General features: G+C 50.7%; 1 protein-coding gene across 2 annotated transcripts in view; it reads right to left on the bottom strand.

The window, feature by feature from the left end:
• VPS13D (vacuolar protein sorting 13 homolog D) overlaps positions 1-17,330 on the bottom strand; it is a 2,738,381-nt gene that overhangs the window by 1,093,970 nt on the left and 1,627,081 nt on the right. For both annotated transcript variants that reach the window (XM_085608633.1, XM_085608634.1), the window contains exon 50: positions 16,619-16,761. In XM_085608633.1, coding sequence (XP_085464759.1) covers positions 16,619-16,761 — 143 coding nt within the window. The remainder of the gene's footprint in view (positions 1-16,618; positions 16,762-17,330) is intronic.

Raw genomic sequence — 17,330 nt, 5'->3', positions numbered from 1 at the left:
AAAGGCTGCACCCTCCTCCGAGGCCACAGTCGGTGGAGAGATGAAACCAGCGTCCGGGGAGGTATCCAGACCGCTGGCATTCCCCAATTCCTCTGCCCAGTCCTGAGAAAGTTGGGCCTGAGCGGCCATAGGGTCTTCAGACCCCTCCCAGTCGCCCTCGTCATCCGATTCCCGATAAACAGGAGGAATGATCGGAGCCGGGCAGTAGATGAAGCGTTCAACAATCGGCGCCGCGCCGGCGTCGGGCCCGGACCGGGGCTAAACTGGGGAACGACGTCGTTCGGGGACGGCGCCGGGGGTGGAACCGGTGTCGGCACCGGCGGAGGAGGCGTCGTGAGGTCGACCGGCGCCGACCGAGATCCAGGCCTGGATCCCTCGGGGACCTGAGGTGTCGGGCCGGAGCAGTCGACGGCGCCGGGGTCGGAGCCGCCGGCACGCAAGGTCGCCCAGTCGAACCTGTGGGGCCCGAAGGCGCGCCTACAGGCGTCGACGGCGGAGCCAGGCCCCTCATGGCCGAGAGGAAGGCAGTCGCGTCAGTCCCAGGGACCGGCGGGTATGGGGACGGACGCGGCTCCTGCGGCTCCGACGGAGCCGCGGGGGTGGGACCACCCTGACCCTCAGCCGAGTCGCGCGACCGGCGAGGGGAGTCCGAAGAGCGATGTCGTCTCTTAGACTTCTTGGAGTGCTTCGACTTACCCGAAGACCCCGACGAGCGATGACGATGGCTGCAGCTCCACGATCGGTCCTTGGACCTCCTCCTGGACCGGGACCGAGAGCGGCACGGAGCCGAGTGCCGAAGCTCGAGAAGCTTACGGGACTGCTCCCGCCTAGCTTTCGATGTCAAGGCCTGGCAATCGAGGCACGACTCCGCGTCATGGTCGGCCCCCAGGCAATAAAGGCACCGGCGATGGTGATCCGTCACCGACATCAGGCGATGACAGGCGTCACAGGCTTTGAAACCAGGTATCCTACCGGCACCAGAGTCGAGTCAATAGACCAAAAAAAAAGTCAAAAAAGTTAGTCAAAAAATGACTAGGGGTAAGCTCTTCCCGGATCGGCGCTTACTGGCGTGGAAAAAAGAAGAACTGACGTCAGCGCGCGAGGGTGGCGTCTAAGTACTCCGACGACGTCATTCCGGCGCACAACGCCGACGACGGACGCGGAGCCGCAGACGACGCCTAGCGACGCGCAAGGGGTATTGCTACAAAAATCTTTCCGGATCCAGCCTGACGCCTGGGGATATTCTAAGGTGAGGAATCTAACTAACGTGTTTCTTTCAGATTCCTAGTTATTCCCTGAATCTGAAGTGTCTGCATGCTACATGTCTGCCTCCTTCACTTTACAACACTGGCTACAAGATTTGTGAGCTCACATGTGCATAAGTACAAGGATGAAGGAAGGAAAAGCTGAAGCTACATGTACTGAGGGGAAAGATTGAATATGGAAACCAAGAAGCAACCGAGACAGAAGTAAATAAAGAAAGCAAAGAAACTACATAGGACCCCGCTGCTGTTTATTTTTTTACCGAAGACAACCCTGTGAACAGAGTTCGGCAGTTTCCATGAGCAGTAACGTGGCAAGTGGACAAACTATCTGTACTTACCAAAAAACAAATCTAAAATTGCTGCTGCTCCTACGTGATACATGAGAAAGGATAGTTCCAGTAGGAAATCCAGTTGCTGCAGTTCCCAAGAAGAATAAAAGGAGTCTCAACGTGGAGTAAAATTCCCTACAAGGAGATCAGTGCCCTTAACAAACCATGTAGCTCAGGAGAGGTGACTGCAGCCTAGGAGGTAGAGAGCTGTTGGGGCACTGCAGTAAGTATGTCAAAGCGCCCTGATATGGAACATAAAGTGAGCTGGCAGAGAGAGGCCTAGAGTGAAGAACTAGAGATGAGAGAAAGACTACCTTATTTTAGCAGGCACTGCTGTGAAGATTCCCAGCGAGGCAGACTGAGGCCAACAACTGCTGGACATGACGCTGCTGTGGCGGTGAAGCTGAAGGAAATCTATAGCTACAGATCATTGCTTTGGGGGTTACAGCGTTTTCAGTTTAATGCGTATCGGTGGAAATTGCGTAAACGCACATACTGTTGCTTTTACTGAGCTATTCAAGCGGGTGTCTAGGGCAGTAAAGTACAGAACAACAACGTTTTCTTCATTAAAGGCTATTTTCAGCTTTTACAAGGTCCCAATTTTATATAAACTTGAGCAGTCAAGAGACAGCTTTTGGGTTTATAAACAGTGCACAGCCCACAAGTGTTTGGATTTGATACACGGTGGACAGTCTTAATGGTTAAGAGCATTCTTCCTTATCTGCCTGTGGCGCGTGAACCCGTCAAACTATGTAAAAAAAACAAAACATCTTGTGGTCTCAGCGCGTGCATGTGCAGTCTATAACCGCAACTTCCATATATGGGTTCAAGCTGTTATTTCCCAGAACGACTGAACGGATGAGCAGCTGTTTCTGCCCTTATTATTTCAACACCTCTGCCTAAGAGCTAGTCTCAAGAGGTATTCCCTCCCTTTTTGTAGGGATGTGGCATACCCTATGTGGGGTATTCGTTGGTTATTGCATAACTATTCTGCCTTGCAACTGAAAGTGTTCTTCCCAGGTGTTGTGTGTGCTTAATGCTCCAGGTTCTGTTCTTCCTGGATGGGGTAGGCCCTTCCTGAGGAACCGGCGAGATCCTCTTGGGGTTAATCTTTTCTTTCCCTATGGGGAATTGTCCTATTGTTCCTGCTGTAGGCTTCTCATGTTATGGCTGCCTACTGTTGTGGGAGTTCTCCTTTGGTGTGACCCACAGGGGTGACGTAGCTCTTTCTGGAGCTTCCATGTTTTTATTTTACAGCTGGTCCATAGTTCTTTCCTACTTCTGCGGATGCAGATTCCTCCAGTGTATTGTTTCTTTACGCTCTGACTGGCACATCCCGGCGTGTTCCAGTCTTCATTTTCTTGCCTTTGGCCCTTCTACCTATGTTGACTGTCTTGGCCGACAGCCAGTGTCTCTTGTGAGCATGTTGCTCTGTTCCACTTCCGGAAGAGTTTCTATTCTGAATTCAGATCTGATACGGCATGTGGGTACACATACGTTCACAGGTACTGATGCCAACTAGTCTGTACTGAGCCACAGTGTTGGCAGCGGTCTATTCCTTGTGGTTTTGTCTACTTTATCCTCACTGGTGGTGAGAAGTGCTTCTGCCGTGGTCTTTCCTCACGGCTCAGACTATCTCTGGGTTTTTCCTGTGTCTGAGTTGATCTGCGCCAGACGTGTTGCTTCTGCACATTTTCTTGCCCCACCCCCTATTTTCCTACGCATTTCCCAGGCAGGGACTCTGGTTCCTCTGCTCCTTCCCAGATGGGGACTCAGGCCCCTCTGCTCCTGGCCTCGGCCGATGTCCTCCTTAGCAGTTTCCCTGTTCAGGGATGCTCATGCCCATTTATGCAGTGTCTGTTTAGAGAGATAGATATGTGTGTGTATGTAGATATGTGTGTGTATGTATATATGTATATATGTATATATATATATATATATGTATATACATATATATATATACATATATATATATATACATATACACACACAACTGTTTCTGTGTATGATTTACTGTGTTTTGCAGTGTTCTGTCCCGCTGTGATTCACATCGGTGCCGTGGTACCCATTGTGCGGGCTTCTGTGTTTGCCTTGGGCATGCTCTTACACTATCTTTTGTTTAAAAAAAACCAAAAAACATAGGTGTTCGTATCTATATAGAAGTGGTTTTATTATAGATATATAATTATATCTCTTAAAATCTATGCGTACTGCACGATGGTGCACAAACTTTTTCTTCCGGGTTGCAGTGTCCTGGGTTTCTTAGCCCCAGATTCTCTCTCACTCTCTCTCTCCATCTTATGAGAGCGAGCCTTAAGTGTGTGCCCGGTTTCTACTGGTATCCCTTACCCCATATACCTCCGGGCGTAGTTGGTCAGTATGACTACCATGGGATCAGTCGGCAGACATCCTCAGCTGGGTGCGTTCTGTCGATTCTACTTTTAGGGGCTTGGCATATGTGTGGTGTGGGGCCCACGGTCCACACTGTCTGCTTATGCGTATCCCTCTTATCCACGTACAGGTATCTCCTTGTACTCACAGGTTTTTGTACATCTCTACAGGGATGCCATCTGTCTCTACACCTGTCATTCCTGGTATCCTCTGTGGTGCTTGCACATACTGTCCAAATGGCTCTGTATGGCTGTTTTGTCCTTCTTTGGCACTTTCTTTGTTTTGCAAAAGTTAAATGCTGATGTCCCTAGAGTTGGTAACCGTGCCGTCCCTGTGAGAAGTTGGCCTGATTTATGATGTCACTAGTTCTAGTGTACACCTTGTATCAGTCCAAACAACCCTTATGGTGATTGGTTGTAAAGTCAACCTTATAGACCAGCTATCCTAGTGGTAGCATGGACAAGAGCAGTCTTAGGCTAAACTCTATATGGCATGTGAAGCCAGCTGTTATACCATTATAATCCCTTGAATACCAAATGCAAGGACACCACACCAGATATATATATAAAATTAGAATGTATTTATTCTAACATATACCCTCAGCACTCTTTATGAGTTCAGAGGTCTAAGCACAACAATTTCTTAAGTAACATACGTTAAGTTACACAGGAGAAATACAGTTAGGCCCAGGGGCCACGCAAACCATATACTAAGAAAGTGGTATAAGTACCACGTCACGAACAGGGAGTAGGCCTAGGGAATCGCTGGGGCTACACTACCCTACCAATAGTTAGGAAGTGGGAGGCCCACGGGAAGCGTGTGCAGTGTGGAAACACACACGCGGGTTACATTAAAGTCAATGGGAATGTAGCAATTAGAAATAGGAAGAATAAGGACACTTCCGAAGTAGCTAGGAGGAAGCAACTAGAGACTTAGACACTTGGATAGTCAATATCCACTGGAGCACCAGAGTACTCGTGTTACCTCACCCACAGGAGACGGGTGCATAGGTGTGAAGAGGTGTCGGGTGTCGTCGCTGGATCCTATGGATGCCTGAAGAACAGATGCTGGCAGGCGGCCAGGAGGAAGATGTCCGGTGGATCCAAGGGTGGATTTTGAAGGAAGAACACCTGCAAGCAGAGGGGACAAAGTCTGGGTCACTAGCCAGTGACCAAGTGGAACCAGGAAGGAACCAGGCGATGTCGTGCAGAACACAGGTGATGTCTTGAAGCTTGTCTCTGCAGCTGCGTGGACCAGGAGGCGTCGAGGACGACCAGAACCAGGGTACGAGCTGCCCCACGAAGGATCTTGCTGCTGGCGGAGTCGACCTCCCGATTGGAGTCAACAAGCCTTGGCAAAGGTAACCAACGCGGAAAGGGAAATTCGCTTCAGGTGCAGACCAGGAAGGTCTGAGGTGCTTCTCTTTCAAGCAAGGGCCAGTCTGGAGGAGCCAAACCAGCGGTGAAAAGTTAAGGGTTCGTCGTCACTGAGGCTACTAGCCAACAGGCAAGCAACCGGAAAGACGCGTCGAGCAGGAAAATGCAGAAGGGCCCCACGCAGAACTCATGGAGTGTGGAGGGCTGATCTTCGGTGCAGATGGTGCTCGGGGTTGGGGCTTCTCAATCCCCAGAGCACAACTTCGAGGATGCCTCAGAAGCTGCGCTAGAAACTACTCGCCAATTTTCCCAGGTAGCCGGTCCCACGTCTCTCGTCGCCTCCACGGATCTCAACTTGGCTGTGGATGTGGATCAGGGTCAGAGAAGTCTGGAGGTCATGGCGCTGGTCGGGCTCTGCAGTCGGTTCCTCGTAGAACTTGGGCAAAGTAAACGGCAGATCGCTTGTTGGTGCCTGTTTGCACAGGGTAGCCACTCCTTGGCCACAAGGGAGATACTTCAGTCTTCTTGTCGTCGAATGTCGAAGGTCCAGAGTTTTGTGTCTAGTTTCAGTTCAGGATACTCCAAAATCCTAGGGACTCAGCTCCCACTCTTATACTAATCTGGGGGGCTGGGTTACCTGCTAGGTCCCTCCTATGGGTGGGACCAGGGAGGGGGGTGGTTACACCCCCTTCCCTTTGTCCAGTTTCGCGCCAGGACTGGGGCTGGAGTGCCCCAGCACCGGTTTGAACCGGACTATGCATGGGACACCTTGTGTGCCCCAGGTAGTGTCTCGTTGCTTTCATCCCTCCCTGCCCCAATACACTAAGCCCTGTCTAGGGTGGTGCTAGCACCTCCCAAGGCAGGAAACCTATTGTCCAAGCCTCCCTCGCTGGAAGGACTCCCAGCAGCAGGAGATCAGACTTGTGTCTGTGGCAGCAGCATCCATTTTGTGATGCTGGGGCTCTGGTTAACTTTAACCGGGTAGTAGGTCTTCAACATGTCTTCTCCCTCTAGAAGGGGGGAATACTATCCTCATCGCCAGAAATGGGGTGGGGGTAGTATTCCAAAGTGTTAGACACCTTACACGACATGTTTTGATAAAGCCAAACCATAGTTACCATAACTGCGAGGATTATAAGGCACTTTAAGAGTATATGGTAGGCGATATCATAGAACAGCTATAAGGACATGGTTCCGAAAGCTGCAGACAGGCTCAGCTCATGCTAGAGCACTATCGAACAAGTTACTTACCTTCGGTAACGATGTATCTGTAAGAAACATTAGTTAGTTAGATTCCTCACCTTAGAATATCCCCAGGCGTCAGACTGGATCCGGAAGATTTTTCGTCAGCAATACCCCTTGCGCGTCGCTAGGCGTCGTCTGCGGCTCCGCGTCCGTCGTCGGCGTCGTGCGCCGGAATGACGTCGTCGGAGTACTTAGACGCCGCCCTCGCGCGCTGACGTCAGTTCTTGTACATAGCTTTCCGCGCCAGGAACGCAGAGCCATGCAAAGACCGACACTGGTGCCAAAAATAAAATCTAGGGGCCTGAAAAGGACAACCTTAACCCTAGATGTCAGTTCGCAGAACGGGGAGGATGGGTGGGTCGGTGAGGAATCTAACTAACTAATGTTTCTTACAGATACATCGTTACCGAAGGTAAGTAACTTGTTCATCTGAAAGAAACACGTTAGTTAGATTCCTCACCTTAGAATAGATACCCAAGCAATACCATCCCCGGTGGTGGGTCTGCGAACCAAGATCACACCAGAAAGTCCTGGAGGACAGAACGGCCAAAGAAGCCATCCCTCCGGACCTGGCTGTCAAGGCAATAATGCCTGGCAAACGTGTGTAACGAAGCCCACGTCGCCGCCTGACAGATGTCCTGCAAAGGGACTCCCCGTCCCAAAGCAGTAGTAGCCGCTGTGGCCCGAGTAGAATGGGCGCGCAGCCCAACAGGAGGGTCCTTTTTTGCCAAAGAATAGCAAATTTTGATACACAAAACGACCCACCGAGAGATGGTCCGTTTGTGCACAGCTTTCCCCTTCTTAGCGCCCACGTACCCAACAAAAAGCTGGTCGTCCACCCGGAACTGTTTTGTGCGGTCCAGATAAAAGGAGAGCGCACGTTTTGGGTCCAGACGGTGGAGCCTCTCTTCCTCTTTGGAAGGATGCGGAGGCGGAAAGAAGGTGGGCAAGGTGACAGACTGCCCAAGATGAAATGGAGTCACCACTTTCGGAAGAAAGGAAGGACGAGGCCGAAGGACAACCTTGTCCGGATGAACAGAGAGAAAAGGAGGCTTTGAAGATAAAGCCTGGAGCTCACTCACCCGTCTAGCCGAGGTGATGGCTACCAGAAAAGCAGTCTTAAGAGTCAGAAGACGAAGAGGACAATTGTGAAGAGGCTCGAAGGGAGCGCACATCAGGAATGTCAAGACCAGATTCAAGTCCCACTGAGGCATTACAAAAGGGACAGGAGGGAACGTGTGAGTAATGCCTTTTAGAAAGCGTGTAACCACAGGGGACTTGAAAAGAGAAGGCTGATCAGGAAGCCGCAAGAAGGCGGAGATGGCAGCAAGATAACCTTTCAGGGTGCCCAGGGCAGAGCCCTGCCGGGCCAGAGAAAGAAGAAAGAGGAGAACCTCAGAAAGAGGGGCGGAAAGGGGATCCACAGCCTTTGCTGTGCACCATGCCACAAATTTGTTCCACCGGCAGGCGTATACCGTCTTTGTGGAGGGACGCCTGGCTGCCAGAATGATATCACAGACTTCAGGAGGCAAGTCAAATGGCATCAACTGCCGCCGCTCAATCTCCACGCATGGAGGTGGAGGCTGGACAGGTTCGGGTGGAGGACCGTCCCCTGCTGCTGCGACAGAAGATCCTCCCGAAGGGGCAGACGTATCGGGGGATCGGTCAACATACTGAGTAGCTCGGGATACCAGTACCTTCGTGCCCAATCCGGAGCCACCAAGATGACTTGGGCCCGGTCGTGCCTGATCTTCTTCAGCACTCTGGGCAGAAGAGGTATAGGCGGAAAGGCGTACAACAGACCGCAACTCCACTCGTGACGAAAAGCGTCGCCGAGCGAGTGCCGCCTTGGAAATTCCAACGCGCAGAACTGCTGACATTGCGCGTTCTCTTCGGTGGCGAATAGATCTAACCAAGGCTCTCCCCACTGCTGAAAGAGACCTTGCGCCACTTCGGAGTTCAGACGCCATTCGTGATCCATCATGCACCGGCGGCTGAGTTCGTCCGCTCTGGCGTTCAGAGAGCCCGCCAGATGTTGAACCACTAGGGTGACGCCCTGGTGTTCCAGCCACGTCCAGAGGCGCAGAGCCTCCTGACAAAGGGTCCACGACCCCACCCCGCCCTGTTTGTTGCAAAACCACATGGCGGTGGTGTTGTCCGTGAACACCTGCACGACACTGCCCCTGACAGAGGGAAGGAAGGCTTTCAGTGCAAGTCGGATCGCTCTCAACTCCAACAGGTTGATGTGGAGACGAGACTCCGCCGGAGACCAGAGGCCCCTGATCTCCGCCTCTCCCATATGGCCACCCCAGCCCAGGAGGGACGCATCCGTCACTACGACATGCTCCGGTTGGGGAAGGGAGAGGCTCCTGCCCATGACCCAATCGCGGTCCGTGAGCCACCACTGCAACTGTTGTGCAGTGCCCTCCGAGATCAAGACATGGTCGGACAGGTTGCCGTGATGCTGGGCCCACTGAAACTTCAGGTCCCACTGCAGAGCCCGCATGCGCCGCCTGGCGTGATGCACTAGTAGGATGCAGGAGGCCATCAGCCCCAGAAGCCGCAACACTAGCCTGACCGAAACCCAGGATAGAGGCCGAAAGATGGGAATCAGGGCCTGTATATCCCGGACCCGCTGTTCCGGTGGATAGACCCGGAACTGCGCCGAATCGAGAACTGCTCCGATGAAGAGGAGCTTCTGAGAGGGACTCAGGTGTGACTTCGGCACGTTGATGGAAAATCCCAGCAAATGCAGGAGATCCGCCGTAGTCTGGAGGTGGGAGACGACTGCCTGGGGCGAGCCCGCCTTCAACAACCAGTCGTCGAGATAGGGGAAGACTGGAACCCCTGATCTGCGCAGATGAGCTGCGACCACCGCCATCACTTTTGTGAACACCCGAGGGGCACTGGTGAGGCCGAAGGGGAGCACGGTAAACTGAAAATGCTCTTGGCCCACCGTGAACCGCAGGTAGCGCCGGTGGGCCGGCAGGACGGGGATATGGAAGTATGCGTCCTGCAAGTCCAACGCTACCATCCAGTCTCCGGGGTCTAGGGCAGCTAGAACCTGAGCCAAGGTTAACATCTTGAACCTTTCCTTTCGGAGGAAGGCATTGACGTTCCGGAGGTCCAAGATGGGGCGTAGGCCCCCTTTGCCCTTCTTGGGAACCAGAAAGTAGTGGGAATAACAACCACGACCTACTTCTGGACTCGGAACGCGCTCGACGGCCCCCTTGGCCAAGAGAGCCGAAACTTCCTCGCGGAGAAGATTCAAATGATCCCCCGAGATACGGTGGTGCTGCGGTGGCATGGCTGGAGGGGTCGTCTCGAAGGGGAGGGAGTAGCCCCTTCGGACGATTTGCAGCACCCACCTGTCCGATGTAATGGACCGCCAGTGGAGCAGGTGATGGCGAACTCTGCCGCCCACTGGCGTGGAATGGGCCTGAAAGCTCGGACTAGGAAGGCTTTGAGGCGGATGCTGCCGGGGTGGATGTGGGCTGACCACGTCGTCCTCCAGATCCGCCATGGCGGAAACCACGTCCGCGACCGCGCGCAGGTTGGTTCTGCGGCTGGTGGCTGGGCGGACGTGAGGAGGCGCCCCTTCCTTGGCCACGAAAGGGGCGAAAAGCGGAGGTGTGCGCCCGCGGAGCCGAGAGGCCCAAGGACTTGGCCGTAGCCCGGGAGTCCTTAAAGCGGTTCAGCGCACTGTCCGCCTCCTCACCAAACAGGCGAGTGCCATCAAAGGGCATGTCCATGAGGGTGTTCTGGACATCCCCGGAAAATGACGTGGACCGCATCCAGGCGTGGCGGCGGAGCGCCACCGTGGTGGAAATCGCCCGACCCAGCGAGTCCGTGGTGTCAAGCCCACAACGTATGGCGTGTCGCGCTGCATCCCTCCCATCGGCCAAAGCCTGGGTAAGACGTGTCCGGACCTCCTCCGGACACAGGGGCAGCACGTCCTCCACCGTATCCCACAGAGAATGGGAATAACGGTCCAAGAGACAGGCGGTGTTTAAAGACCGCAGGCCCAAACTAAGGGACGAGAACAGTTTCTTGCCAAACTGCTCGAGTCTCTTGGAATCCCGGTCCGGCGGAGCGGTCGGGAAGGAGGATTGGGAGGTAGAGGCCTGGATAACCAGACTCTCGGGGTGGGGTGTTGGGACAGGAAACTGGGGTCGCCCGGAGCAGGGCGGTGGCGCCTGGCAACGTTCCTATCCACAGGAGGAACTGTGGAGGGCTTGGACCAGGTGCCCTGCAGAACGTCAGTGAGAGCCTCATTGAACGGCAGCAGAGGCTCAGTGGAGCTTGCTGCGGTTTGAAGCACCTCAGTGAGGATGTTAGTCCTCACAGCCACGGCAGGCAGCTCGAGCCCAAGGGCTGCGGCCGCCTTGCGCAGCACCACAGAAAATGCTGCACCCTCCTCCGAAGCCACAGTCGGAGGAGAAGTGAATCCAGTGTCTGGCGAGGTATCTAGACCACTGGCCTCCCCCAGTTCATCTGCCCAGTCCTGTGAAAGCTGCGACTGAACAGCCATAGGGTCCTCGAACCCCTCCCAGTCGCCCCCGTCGTCCGATTCCTGATAAACAGGAGGAATGATCGGAGCCGGACTGTAGAGATGATAGGTCTCAAGCGGCGCCGGACGCAGCGTCGGTCGACGCCGTTGCGGCGCCGGGTCCGGAATAGGGCTAAACTGGGGTTGGACGCCGTCCGGAGTCGGCACCAAAGGCGGCGGCGTCGGCGGCACCGGAGGTGTAGGCGTCTGCGCCTGCGGCGCCGGTGACGGCGTCGGTGGTTCATGCGCCGGCGCCGGTGGAGGAGTGGTTAGGTCAACCGGCGTCGACGGGGGCCCAGGCATGGGCCCCGCGGGGACCTGCGGCGTCGAGACCGGAGTCGTCGACGGCGCCGAAGCCGCCGGCAGGCAAGGTCGCCCAGTCGAGTCCGCGGGGCCCGAAGGCGCGCCAGCGGGCGTCGACGGCGGGGCCAGGCTCCTCATGGCCGAGAGGAAGGCACTGACCTCCGCCGGCGTCGCGTTAGTCCCAGGGACCGGAGGGTATGGGGACGGGCGCGGCGCCTGCGGCTCCGCCGGAGTCGCGCGACCGGCGAGGGGAGTCCGAAGAGCGATGTCGCCGCTTGGACTTCTTAGAGCGTTTGGACTTACCCGACGACTTGGAGCCCGACGATCGATGGTGGCGTCGGCTAGGGCTCCGCGAGCGATCCTTGGACCTCCTCCTGGACCGGGATCGCGCACGACGCGGAGCCGAGTGGCGAAGCTCGAGAAGCTTGCGGGACCGCTCCCGCCGAGCCTTCGAAGTCAGGGCCTGGCAATCGGAGCACGACTCCGCGTCGTGGTCGGGGCCTAAACAGTAGAGGCACCGGCGGTGGTGGTCGGTCACCGACATCAGTCGATGGCAATCCTCGCAAGCCTTGAACCCAGGCATCCTACCGGCACCAGATGTCGACAGACAAGGATCAAAAGTGATCAAAAAAGATTTAGTCAAAAAAGACTAAAAGGGGTAGCTCTCCCGGATCTGCGCTTACTGGCGCGGAAAAAAGAAGAACTGACGTCAGCGCGCGAGGGCGGCGTCTAAGTACTCCGACGACGTCATTCCGGCGCACGACGCCGACGATGGACGCGGAGCCGCAGACGACGCCTAGCGACGCGCAAGGGGTATTGCTGACGAAAAATCTTCCGGATCCAGTCTGACGCCTGGGGATATTCTAAGGTGAGGAATCTAACTAACGTGTTTCTTTCAGATTCACATGTTACCAAGCACTCTGCCTTCAGGAGTGTTAAGGCCTGCCATAGGAGTGACTGAAATGTTACCCATGTGTCTATATATAAGGTAGGTATAGGAATACTATACCTAAGCAAGGGGTGATTACACGACCTTGCCCCAGCTGAGTGATCAGCCAGTTGCGTCATGATGGGAGGCCAGCCAGGGGTGGCATAATACACGCTGCAGCCCCTGGTAGGCCTAGGGTACACACATGCCCATGGTACCTAAGGTACACTGTACAGGGCCCTATAAGGTGATCCTTACCAATTGGGTTATGTACCTAAAGTACATAGTATGAATTTAGAGAGAGAACAGCTGGGCTGTGGGTCTGATTAGCAGGCCCACAGCCACATCTAAGTCGAAAACCAGTGAAGCAAAAGCAAAAAGTGGGGGTGACCATAGGAAGCAGACCCTACTCTCCTACAGTCCCCACCTTGCTTTATATGCGGACGACGCAGTCCTTTTACCTAGAACCGCTAACAGACTCCAGTGCCTAATTGAGAAGTTTGCAGAATATATGCAGGAAAAGGATTTGTTATCTAATTTGATAAAAAACATTTACGATGGTGTGTGGAAAAGGGAAGCCAAAGACTAGGTCCCACCATGTAAATAGGGTTCCTATCGCAGAAACACATTCATTTACATATTTAGGACTGTTGTTCACAGCAAACGGTCATTTGGGACCCTATATTGATTGCTGTAAATTAAAATTTACACGGACTACAGAGGCAATTTTTAGTTCCTCAAAAAATGGGGACTAAACAAATTAGGGAAATTTTGACCCTTTATAGGAGTAAGTGGCTTACTGGAACTCGCTATGGTGCTGCGCTCTAGGGAGCAGCTAACTATGCTATCCTCCAGACTCAAGAAAATATCTATTTAAGAAGATTGTTAGCCGTTCCCAACTCTACCCCTATTTATAGGGTGCACAAAGAGCTTGCTGCCCCTTATATTAATGATTTTATCAGTGTAGCAGGTCTCACTGTCTGGTATGGGTTATGGAGTAAGGAGGGAACCAAATTTCCCCAGGAAATCATTAAGGATTGTCTCACCCTTGAGCATGGTAAAAGAATTCCCTGTTGGATGTATATTAGTAATCTTTAAAAAAAATTGCGCCGAGAACATTGATTTTAATAATCCTTCGCAAATTCTTAATTATGGTAAAAAGGAACTAAAAACCGGGCTCATAGAATCGAGGGAATGGCTAAGGGAAGTTGAGGCAAACTCGAAGCAGCTGACCGGGGAATACTGCGATAGGTCCATTGGACCAGGGACACAATGTTAATTACTCCAGGTCTCGAACATAAAACATAGATTTTATCTTACTAGCTTAAGCATGGGGATCGTCCATTTTTTGATAGCCTTTAGCCTTCCCAACCATGGGCAAATGGAAACAAAATCTCCCAAAGTGCCCCTGTGATGAAAAATCTGACCAGACAACTTTACATTTTATCCTATTTTGTGATTTTTATAGAGATATTTGGAAGAGCACTTACGTCTATTATTTTTAAAGGAAAAATTGTTCACCTATAATACTGCCTTTGATTTTATCTGTAATTTAGAAAATGAGAGTTTGTAATGAATGAATGAATGAATGACCCGTATTTGTATAGCGCACAGCTACTCTGTCGAGAGAGTCCCGGCGCTGACAATTAACAACTGCACTTCCTACGAGGCTCAGATTTTAAATAGCCAAGTTTCAGCTATTTTTTAAAGTGTGAGAGCACTACTGTCAGAGATCTCAGAGCTGCTGGTAGTTTATTCCTAACGTGGGCTCTCAAAAAGCCAAAGGATCTGCCTCTTCTGCGTGCCAGGCGAGCTTTGGGGATGCAAGCCAGGTCTTCATTGGACGATCTGAGTGTCCTGGTGGGCAAATAGAGGCCGACTCGTTTTCTAAGGTAGGTGGCACCTGTTCCATGGAAGGCTTTTTAAAAAAATAACCACGGCCTTACATTTTATTCTCTTCCTAACTGGGAGCCAATGAAAGGACCACAGATGGGGGGTCATATGTGATCTGGGTTTTAGTTTAAAAATTGCTCTTGCTGCTGAATTCTGCACTACCTGAAGACGCTATAGCAGGCAGTCCGGAAGACCCAGATAAAGGGCATTAGCATAGTCCAGTCTGGATGTGATCGGAGCCTGAACCACTGTCTTCCTGGAATCCAGGGGAAGAAGCGGTAGAAATTTCTTGAGCATCCGTAGTACTCCAAAACAGGTTCCTACTAGGGCTTGAACTTGGGTCTGCATCAATAGTTCATTGTCAATATGGATACCTAGGTTTTTACTACTGATTGGGCAGTGCTGGAAAAGAGAGGTCTGAAGGCCACCACTGAGCCCAATTGTTCTCTACAGGTTGGCCGAAGAATATAATATCGATTTTATTGGGGTTGCATTTAAGCTGATTCTGCTTCAACCATTTGAAAACATTGGCGAGGCAGGATCTAATTATTTCTCTATTAAAGTCATCCCCTTTCTTGCATGAGAAAATCAGCTGCATATCATCCGCATAAGAGACTGTTATTGCGCCATCTGCCTCTGCTAATGATGCAAGTGGTGACATATACAGATTGAATAACGTGGGACTCAGGGCAGATCCCTGCGGGACCACCGCCTTTATGTTTGGCATTCTGGCAGAGAAGGGAGGAGTCCAAATGATCTGTTCCCTGTGTTCCAGAAAAGATGTACTCCATGCCAATGCCTTCCCTTTTGTGCCCATGTTATTTAATCTGTTTAAGAGCATTTCATGGGGCACCATATTGAATGCTCTTCCCCCATCATCATGCTATTCTTTAAGGTATTCAGTCACTTCCAGTAGGTCAGACTCTTTGCTGTAGTTAGCCCTAAATCCAGATTGCGTGGAGTGTAGGAGATCATATTCCTTTATGTATTCTGTCATTATGGTGTTAACATGTTTTTCTACTACCTTTGCGAAAGCAGGAAGAAGGGACATTGGTCTTTAGTTAGTAGGGTTGATGGGGTCTGCATTGGGTTTCTTCAGGAGAGGCAAGATTTGTGCCTGCTTCCAGGCAGATGGTATGACACCCGTAACCACTGAGGAGTTGATTACCTTATTGACTGGCACGTTTAAGGTGGCTGCTAGTGCTGGTAACATTTTAGCAGGACAGGCATCAGTAGGTGATGCTGACTTCAGCTCCGAGAGATAGGTGAGAGAGTCTTCCAGTTTGAGGGTGGGGAATTGTGACAGTGGCGGCCTTTGTAACAATACCTTTGAAGGGGAGAGTGAAAATAAATCATCCCTGTGTGAGTAGTGGGAGGATGTCGCTTCTTCCATCTCTGAGGAGAATGACTGCTGGATCACCTTAATTTTATCATGAAGGGTGCAGGCTACCTGCCTTGCCCAATCGGCTGACGGTGCTCTTACTTTGATCTCTGCTTAAGGGTTTGTGAACAGGTTTAACAATTTTAAACCACTGTTATTAGTAATGTGCCACTGTTATTAGTAATGTGGTGGCGGTTTAAATTCAGATGGCAATTAGAAGAAGAAAATATAACTCACATCTCATGGCCCTAGTTTATGAAGAAGACAGGACGCATATTGACTAATGATGTCCAGGGTTGTAGGTTGATGCTGCATTACACATTATGCACGTGGCACTTTATGTAAAATGATCTCCTGCATTCACTTTTATTGTATACCACCCATTGAGTTTATTCATGTATAGAATAATTTTGAACTCTTTATGTGTCTTAATGAACCGATTGTGATGAAACGTGAAGATGTTCATTATTATTTTTAGAATAAACTCTTAATCAAATAAAGCTGGATTTCATGGACTTGAACTATAACATAGGGAAAAGCTTTGAAACAGATTTTAACTGAGGAGAGTAGGGCTAAGAAACAAGCATTTACCTTTAGGCACTTTGAATTTTTATGGAGTGTATACAATTGCTGGTAAAGATTTGACAGAAAACAAAGTTTAGAAATAAACCACCCCAAAAAAGGCACCATTAATTTTTATGTTGAAACAAATCTTTGTATAAAATAGTACACCTGTTGTCATGTCTGATATTGCTCGGTTGTGACTAGTGGTTAAAAACAGTTACAATATATTAATCTACACAAGCACACTTTTGTAGAAATATCACTGCTTAAGAGGAGGACATAAAATTGGACAGCCAATATTCTAGTAAGTGCATAGCAATTAAAATGAATACATTTCATGATATTTAGTAACACCACATGCTTAACGTATGTACATTCAAGCATGTCAACTTACCAATGTTATAAATTAGGGGAGGCCGGTTGCCTTGCTGGATTACTTTCAGAGATCGAACCCCACTACCTCCATCAAGAGAAAAAGCCTGGCACCAACCCGGGATGCTTTCAGGATGGATTCCCTTCCCAATGCGCATTGTACACCTAAAGACAGAAATATGCATGAAAGTCATATTTATCAAAAATAATTATTCAACAACAAAATGCTTTCACTGGAGCGCCACCTTATTTAAGTTAGTAAGTAACGCTATATTGTTCAGTTAATTAAAACGTACAATATTATCAAAATAAAATCATTATTTTGCTATACCAGTTTTTGACTAGCTTAAGCACACTACCCATTACCCAAGTAAGAAAGGAGAGATATTACCATAAATCATTAATCACATGCTAACATTTCTTAATGAAATACATGATTAGGCCAGAAATCAGAATCATGTTAAAGATATTAAAAAGAAATATACGATTTAGATCTCCACAATTGCATTGCAAAGATAAATACTCTAAGAGGCCAGGTAATACCGTAGACTAACTGCAAAAAAAGATACTCTAGATAAAGGTCTTAGTCCTATGCTTATTTTCCAATCTTAAACTACTAACCATGAAATAGAAGCATACTAGTTTTATCTGATCGAGAATACTAGATCGAAGTGCTTTGTGCATTCAAGAGTTTGCAAGAAATGAGCATTATAATTCATTTATGATATCATCGT

Source organism: Triturus cristatus, chromosome 1_2, assembly GCF_964204655.1.
Source record: "Triturus cristatus chromosome 1_2, aTriCri1.1, whole genome shotgun sequence".
NCBI classification, from domain to species: Eukaryota; Metazoa; Chordata; class Amphibia; order Caudata; family Salamandridae; genus Triturus; species Triturus cristatus.
Note: the sequence above shows the minus strand (reverse complement) of the source record. Positions and strands in the feature narration are given on the sequence as shown.